Source organism: Morone saxatilis, unplaced genomic scaffold, assembly GCF_004916995.1.
Source record: "Morone saxatilis isolate NCDOM2014 unplaced genomic scaffold, NCSU_SB_2.0 Contig17, whole genome shotgun sequence".
Lineage (NCBI taxonomy): Eukaryota > Metazoa > Chordata > Actinopteri > Moronidae > Morone > Morone saxatilis.
The window spans coordinates 1,718,281-1,726,537 of record NW_023339729.1 but is presented as its reverse complement, the minus strand read 5'-3'; the positions used below and the strand labels follow the sequence as shown (position 1 = coordinate 1,726,537).

Below are 8,257 nucleotides of genomic sequence, written 5' to 3'. Positions count from 1 at the left end.
TACGCCCGTAAAACATCATACATACATTGACTATAACATATTTTTATGTACCTGCGATTAAAAGACCAGGCAAACAACATCTAAGTATCCAGATTCCAACAACTCACTGATTCTTTGAATCTTCTCTCTATGTTCACACCGTTATTAATGGGTGTCGGAGTGACTGGAGCCTGTCAAGCACACCACCTGGGCAAAAGAATGGGATTAACTCCCTTGATAGTTATGTACACCAGGCTAAAAGAACAAGTATATCACAGCCTGCACACTAACGTAAGGGACGGATGTGAAGGAAGCTGAAACCTCCAAATGTGGTCTAAAGGGCCGATAGGGTCCAGAAGAGACTAGTACCAAAAACATAATGTGGTCATCTATCTCAACAGTACTAAACTGTAGCTAATGTTGCAAAATCAACAGATGGAAAATAACAAGAGAATAAAGCTCTCCGAACTAACATGCTTTGCTAACAGTCCAATATCAAGCTTAGCTTAGCTTCAGTCCCTAAATGGGACAACAAGTTCTCAGTATTACTCAAAAGATGTATTGAGTGCCATCTTGACTCCCTGTCTCATAAATGCGACTGCATCCACTGCTCAATTGTAGGATACAGTTTTGACTGCGACATGAGGAGGTTCAACAAAAAAAAGCAAGCCATTTTGGACTCTCTAGCTCCTCCGTCCCAATCAAAGGTCAACACTGTCAAGATGGTTACTTGCTGTTTGCTGTCAGTCGAACCGTGAATTCACATGTTAAAAGTTTCACCAAAGGTTGAACTGTACCACAGACATTTTCTTCTTGAATCTGAGGTCTGCAAAGCAGAAGTCCACAATAAATAATCAACAAGCGTTTTTTTTATATAACGTTTTAAACCACACTGGGAAAGTCTAAAATCAAAAGTATCTTCAAATGTGCCTTTAATTACTGGAATTTCCACCTCTAGGAAATCTGCAGGGTTTTCTGTTTTTATCTACTGGTCATATCTATCTCAACTGCTTCTCCATCCAAACACGTTCCCATCTGCCTTAATCAAAAGGTTTAGTACAAGTGATTGAGATATAAACGATGTGAAGTGCCTGATAATTTCTAATCAACAGCCTGATCAATACTAGATGAGAATCCATTACAATAATACTCAGCTGTTATTCTTTTACAACATAAACATATAACAATGAAAAATGCTGATGCAGATCCTTTAAAGATACATAACATACAAGTTCTTACCTTACGTCTCTGGTAGGACTGGATAAAACACAAGCTGAAGAATGGCTCAAGGATGCGAACATGGTGGAGGTGAAGTGTTTTTGGTGGTGTGGTAAGGAGCAGGCTGCGTCGTCAAGGGCTTTTTCGCAGGCGAACAGGACTGGGTCAACATGGTTTATGCGGCTTAGCTGTTTCCCACTGGCGCATGAGAAGCCGAATGTGTTTTTTGTATGTTCTGGAGGGTGAGGGAAAGATGGGGCGGTCTTTGTTAGTTGTCATGCAAGGAGTTTGAAGTAAAGTTTCATGGCAAACGTCAGTTTGGTCGGTTTCGGAGGTTATTGGGGAGGGGTAGAACAGAGGGTAGCCAGAGGGCATTGGCGCTGGTAATTATTATAAGTTCCGCCAGCGTTGATTGAGAAAAAAATTCTTTACGGGAAAGGTTTGGGAAAAATGAAGTCGAGAATCTGGAGACTTGTTTACTCACTTGGGTAAAAAGAGAGCAATCCGTTGGCGGTTGCCTTGTCGCTAACAGGAAGAGCGAGGGACAGCACGCTGGAAATAGCCACAGGGGATTTGAACAAAGGTGATGGAATGACTACACTTTTGATAAAACTGGACTCAGTGTTTTTGAAAGAGGAAAAGGACCACCAATATGAGGCGTACACGGAGTTGAGAAGGCCGCCTTGAAGAGGATATTTGGTGATACTACGCCACAGGGCGGCGCTGGTGCACTGTAGGTGAGCGGAGATGCAACTGACGCTGTCTACTACACAAAGTTTACCGGCAGGAGAGAAAGTAGGTCAAATCTGCAACATCAAGCAGCTGTTCAAGGTACCAATCCACTTGACAGATATGGTAGGAGAACGAGATGTGCAGTCTGCCAAAGCTTATATCACTGGGCGAAGGACTGCCCCCACAAAAATGAACATGCTAAACTAACAGAAGATGAAAGACAAACAGAGGTTGAAGAATGCAACATTACTTTATTGTCTAAAGACACATTGTCTGACACAGAGATTTTCATAGTGGAGTCTCTGGGATCTGCTGTGATTGATACAGCTTGCACCAGAACAGTGTGTGGCGATAAATGGCTTGATCATTATGTTTTGTCCAGAATTGTCCACTCCACAAAGAAAGTGAAAATCCCAGCTGTGATAGCACAAACTAAATGTCAAATTGAGACAGAAGTTGTCCCAGCCGATATCCCTTTGCTTTTAAGCAAAACTTCACTGAAAAGAGCAGGTGCAGTTTTGGACATTGAGAATGACAAAGCCATAATGTTCAAGCAACCTGTGAAACTTGAACTGACATCATCAGGACATTATTGTGTGAACTTGAGGGATAACAATACCCCAGATGGAAGTGACGTCCAAAATGAAAACGAGATCCTCATTGTGACAGAAAACATGACAAAACAAGAAAAACAAAAAGTGCTATTGAAACTGCACAAGCAGTTTGGACATGCCTCAGTTGACAGACTGCAAAAACTACTGACCTGCTCAGGTAATACTGATGAGGAGTGCATCACAATCCTGAAGGATATTGTAAAGAACTGTGAGACATGCATCAGATACAGTAAACCAAAGCAAAAGCCAGCAGTAGGTTTACCCATGGCCTCAACCTACAATGAAACTGTAGCTATGGACTTACATGAGCTAGAGCCAGGGGTGTGGTATCTGCATGCCATTGACCACTTCACAAGATTCAGTGCAGGGAGCATTATTACCACCAAGAAACCCAAAGAAATAGTGAAGCACTTTATTCACTGCTGGATAAGTGTTCATGGTCCTCCACGCAGACTGTTCACTGACAATAGGGGTGAATTTAATAACGAAGAAATGAGGGACATGGCTGAAAACTTTAACATTGAAGTGAAAACGACTGCAGCTTATAGTCCATGGAGTAATGGTCTCTTAGAAAGGCATAATCAAACCCTCACTGAAATCCTGTTGAAAGTAAAGAGAGACAACGGATGTGATTGGAAGACAGCCCTAGACTGGGCCCTGATGGCAAAAAACTCTATGCACAACGTGCATGGCTACAGTCCCTACCAGCTAGTGTTCGGGCAGAACCCAAATCTGCCATCAGTTCTCACTGATAAGCCGCCAGCTCTAGAAGGGACTAGTGTGTCTACTTGGATAGCCCAGCACATCTCAGCATTACATGCCACAAGGAGAGCATTCACAGAAGCAGAATGCTCTGAGCGGATCCTAAGAGCCCTTCGTAAACAACTGCGACCCACTGATGACCCATATGAAACGGGGGATAAGGTTTACTACAAACGGGTGGATTCTACAGAGTGGAAAGGTCCAGGTGTGGTCATCGGCCAAGATGGTGTGGTGATATTTGTTCTCCACGGGGGCACTTATGTTCTTGTACATCAATCCAGACTTCGAAAGGTTGACGGCTCTGTGTTGGGAGAAAGAGGTGATCAGTTGATGAGAACTGAAAATGTCAACCTTTGTCAGAATGCCAGAAACAGGACTCTATGAAAATGACACTGTAAATGAAAGTGAGGAAGAGGCACCCTCAAATGATGAAGATGCTGAGGATATCAATGAGCCCCCTCACACATCAGCACACTCAAATACTACTTGTGAAGGACTTAAGCTGATAACTGGACAAGTAGTTACATACACAGACAGTGGAAGTGGCCAAGCACACACTGGAAAAATCCTCAGCCGGGCAGGAAAGTCCACTGGAACATACAAAAACTGGTACAATTTACAGTACACAGAGCCTGAGGAAATTGCTGGCACAACTGGATCAGTGGATTTAGGACAAGTGGACAATCTTCAGCTGGGTCCAACTGAGCATATCGAGTTATGTGCAGTCTGCCATAAGGAGGACGTACTGATTGTGAATGATGATGCCTTCATGTCTGCCAAACACGCTGAACTCAGCAACTGGAAACAGAACAATGTGTTTGAAGAGGTGAAAGATGAAGGTCAGAAATGCATCTCTACAAGGTGGGTGTGCACACTCAAGGAAACACCACAGGGGGTTGTACCTAAAGCCAGATTAGTTGCAAGAGGCTTTGAGGAAATGAACACTGAGGAGCTCCCAAAAGACTCACCTACGTGTGCCTCAGAGTCTCTAAAAATGATCATGGCTGTTATATGTCAAAGGAAATGGCAGCTGAACTCCATGGATATTAAAGCAGCCTTTTTGCAAGGTAAAGAGTTAACCCGAAATGTCTACATTCGGCCTCCCCAAGAAGCTCAGAGCAAAGGAACTGTGTGGAAGTTGAAGAAGTGTGTTTATGGCCTGGCAGATGCTTCTCTGTACTGGTACAATAGGGTGAAGGACATTATGCAGCAGTCAGGAGGTACTGTGTCAAAAGGGGACCCTGCAGTGTTCTACTAGTTGGATGACTCTTGCAATGTGATGGGAGTCCTTGCTTGTCATGTGGACGACTTTATCTGGGGGGGTTCAAAAACGTTCTCCATGACAGTCATCCCTCACTTGAAAGCTGCTTTTCAAATTGGGCGTGAAGAACACAACAGCTTCAACTACATTGGAATGGAGGTTCTCTCTGTGGAGGATGAAATACAGGTACAACAATGGATGTACATAAAAAAATCTCCAGCCCATTCCTGTGGACCCCACCAGAGCCACACAGCGAGAGGCCCCCTTAACAGACACTGAATATGATATGCTTAAGTCAAAGATTGGCCAGACATTGTGGGTGGCGAGGCAAAGCAGACCCGACATAATCCAGTACAAAGTATGCCACTGTTCAGACTCTGCATTGTGCAAATAAACTGATCAGAAAACTGAAGTCAGAGGAGGTGACTTTGAGATTTCAGTACTTGGGAAACGACAACTCCCTAAAGCTGGTGGTGTTCAGTGATTCATCCATGGGAAATCTTTCAGATGGAGGCACTCAAGGGGGGCATCTTATCATGCTTATGGGAGAGGTTGGAAGATTCTCGCCTATATGCTAGCAATCAAAGAGGATCAGGAGAGTTGTTCGAAGCACTTTAGCTGGAGAGACTTTGGCACTTGAAATGGCATCGACAGTGCAGTCTTCTTAGCTATACTCTATTCAGAGCTCACCACAGGTGACTGAACACGCAACAATTTGCCTATTGTGTGTGTAACAGACAACCACTCTCTTTTTGATGCCATCAAATCCACCAAATCAGTCACAGTGAAAAGACTCAGACTCGAGATCTGTAGTATCAAGGAACTCATCAGCTCTGAGACTATTCAGCAGATCATGTTGTCAGCAACTAAGGAGCAACTCGCTGACTGCTTGACCAAGAAGGGGACGTCTGCACTCGTTTTGCTGAGGGCTCTCAGAGAAGGTGTATGGTAGCTTAAAAGCTAAATGGACTAAACAACAAAGATTTTTTCTCTACTGTTCTACTCTAGTTATTAAAGTTGCAACTTTAAACCTGGTTATATGTTAAGGCCATTTAAAAAGGAAAAAGGAATATTTTCTTTGCACAGTTTTTCTTTAAAGAGAAAAGGGGAGTTTGTTATGTGCTACTTTTCCCACTGCGCATGAGCGAATGTTTTTGTATGTTCTGAGTGAAGAAGGAGGGGGTCGGTCTTTGTTAGTGATGCACCGATGTGAAAATAAATAATCCTGGATGTGCGGAATTTTTGACAGAATGTTTTTATTGACGGATTTTGTTAAAGCACATCTGTGCTGAAGATAAGAGGCTGTTCCCTTTCACAGAAGTAATATTGAGCAGTAGTCAACATGACTGTCTTCTAGAAAAACCTTCCAGAGAACTTTCTCTCTACTTTGTTGACGTGTGAACACAACAGTATGTAGAATACGTGCTCGATAGCGTCCCTGGAATGGAACTACCAAGTTCTAGGAACATCTGCGTATTGAAACCAAGGTCATGTTTTGTAGTCGTTCGAGGGTAGTTCCTGGAGAACATGGCTTGAATTGGCCCTTCTTAACCAACCTGTCACTGTCTGTAGCAGGAAATCCTCAACTTTACAGTATCGATCCTGGTGCACTTCAGGGATTTTGTCCCTCATTTAGCAACCCTACCTTCCCACATCAAGGAACAGGAATCTCTTAGGACGCTGAACCTATTTGGTTATTTATAATGCAAATGCGGGGATACATAAACATGAATGACTAATGAACCAAAAAGTGTGATAGAAAAAACCACATCCGTAATAAAAACCACATCACAAGAATTGGTCAGTAATCTGAAACATACCTAATTTCAATTCAACATTTGCTCAGATTAGGAATATACCTATGAACTTCTAGGGAAACTTTTGACTTGAAGGTGTAACCTCAATATAGCGATAATGTGGTCTTTGTTTTATTAATAGTGACTAAAGTATACAGGACGTCTACAGAATAATGAACAATTGCATAATAAGATATCTACACTAAGTGTATAAGCAAAGAAAAACGACTGGTCAAGCAAAAGCAACGGGAAGTTATCTTTCAAGACATACAAAAACTAATATAGTGAGAAAAAAATAGAGTATAGAGTTTGACAATTAATGCTTAACATCAACATTCCCTTGGCGATGCATTTGCCTAACAGCTGCACGTTGGCTTACCTTGTGGCAGCATAAATTATGTCAGAGATGAAGTAATGACGAAAATTCTTTACTTGGCACCTAATCTTCACAGACAACCGGCTGCCTCTCTGCGACAAATAGGCCCTATTGTACCCATTGGATTGTTGCATCGATATCATGGTCAGGTCGCCCTTCATCATGAGATCATCCAATCAGCTCGTACACTCATGGCAGATCAGAGACGGAAGATCTGGCTTATTCTAACTGTCTCTCACTTGACTAGGCCCTTTCCTAACTGTGAAACACTATACCTGTCGGGTATCCTCTCAAATACGGAAGAGGAAAATGGAAGCTGCAAACTACCACAACTAAATTGTTCGAGGTACAACTCAGTAAGAGTATATACTCCCCTGTAAAAATAGTCTAGAAAAATTCCAATCTTGTCAATTTGAGCCATAGATCTTGATTCAATGTTATCTCGATAACTACGCGCCCAACTCCTGGTGTCATACCAAGCTCCAGGATCGATGGTTTTTCGGAGGAGGCTCTCATGCGGACACTCTTTCTCAAATAGAGCAGGGTCTAGACCTTTTAACATTTTACAGAGACCCAACAGTAACTACAGACTATAGCAAGCCTACAGCCCTTCTGTCTCCAGTCCTGCGGGGGGGGAGTCATCGGAGAGAAGACGATGACTTGTACGAGAGAGAGAGCACGAGAGACCAGAGCGAACGAAGATCTAGAGAAGAGATGACAGAGCAGAGTGTACACTGAACAGACAGGTTTCCTCAACCAAACTACATCATATTTGATAAAGCTTTATTGAGACAGGTCGATCCTATGAATGGACAATCATTGAAAAAGACGATGAAACAGGCAGCAACTGGAAGCGGAGAGCGCGAATGAACCAATGCCTGTATATGAAGCGGAGACACTAGCGCAGATATGGTTGTAAGCAAATAATAATCTTAATATAACTACCCTTTAGACTATCGGGGATTTCCCATGGTGCACTGAGCATCCTCTTCCCTTCCTCTCTCTCTCTTTCTGCCACTCATTCAAATGTCCCATTAATGCAGTTTACTAACTGCACTTCTTCCCGGAGTTCTTGTGCTTCTCCGTCTCGCAGGTTCTCATGGATCCTGGTGGAACCTCATGCCATGGTCCTGCTAGACCTGCCATTGCTAAAAATCACTGGTTATTTATTTGTTATTATTATTAGTATTATTAAGTAATTTATTATTGCTACAAATACTGTTGTCCTGCTAGCTGTTCCCGCATCGTTTGCTCTGTCATCTCTTTTTTTCAATGTTTTTCATGATTGTCATTCATGATCGATCATTACTATTAATGTAGTTGTTGGCTACTGTTGTTGGCTGTACATCTGCCTGTCTCCTCCTCTGTCTCATCTCTGTCTTCTCCTCTCTCTCTCTCTCTCTCTCTCTCTCCTCCTCCCCCCCCAACTGGTCAAGCGCTTGCTCATGGATGGTAACTGTTTGGTCTCTTTAAAAAAAAAAATGTTAAAAAGGTCTAGACCTGCTCTATTTGAAAAGTG

At 42.7% G+C, this 8,257-nt stretch overlaps 1 protein-coding gene across 1 annotated transcript in view; it reads right to left on the bottom strand.

The window, feature by feature from the left end:
- LOC118326501 (neuronal membrane glycoprotein M6-a-like) overlaps positions 1–3,578 on the bottom strand; it is a 35,045-nt gene extending 31,467 nt beyond the window's left edge. Inside the window, exon 1 of the mRNA XM_035659502.1 lies at positions 3,494–3,578. Coding sequence (XP_035515395.1) covers positions 3,494–3,578 — 85 coding nt within the window. The remainder of the gene's footprint in view (positions 1–3,493) is intronic.
- Between the last annotated feature and the right edge of the window lie 4,679 nt (positions 3,579–8,257).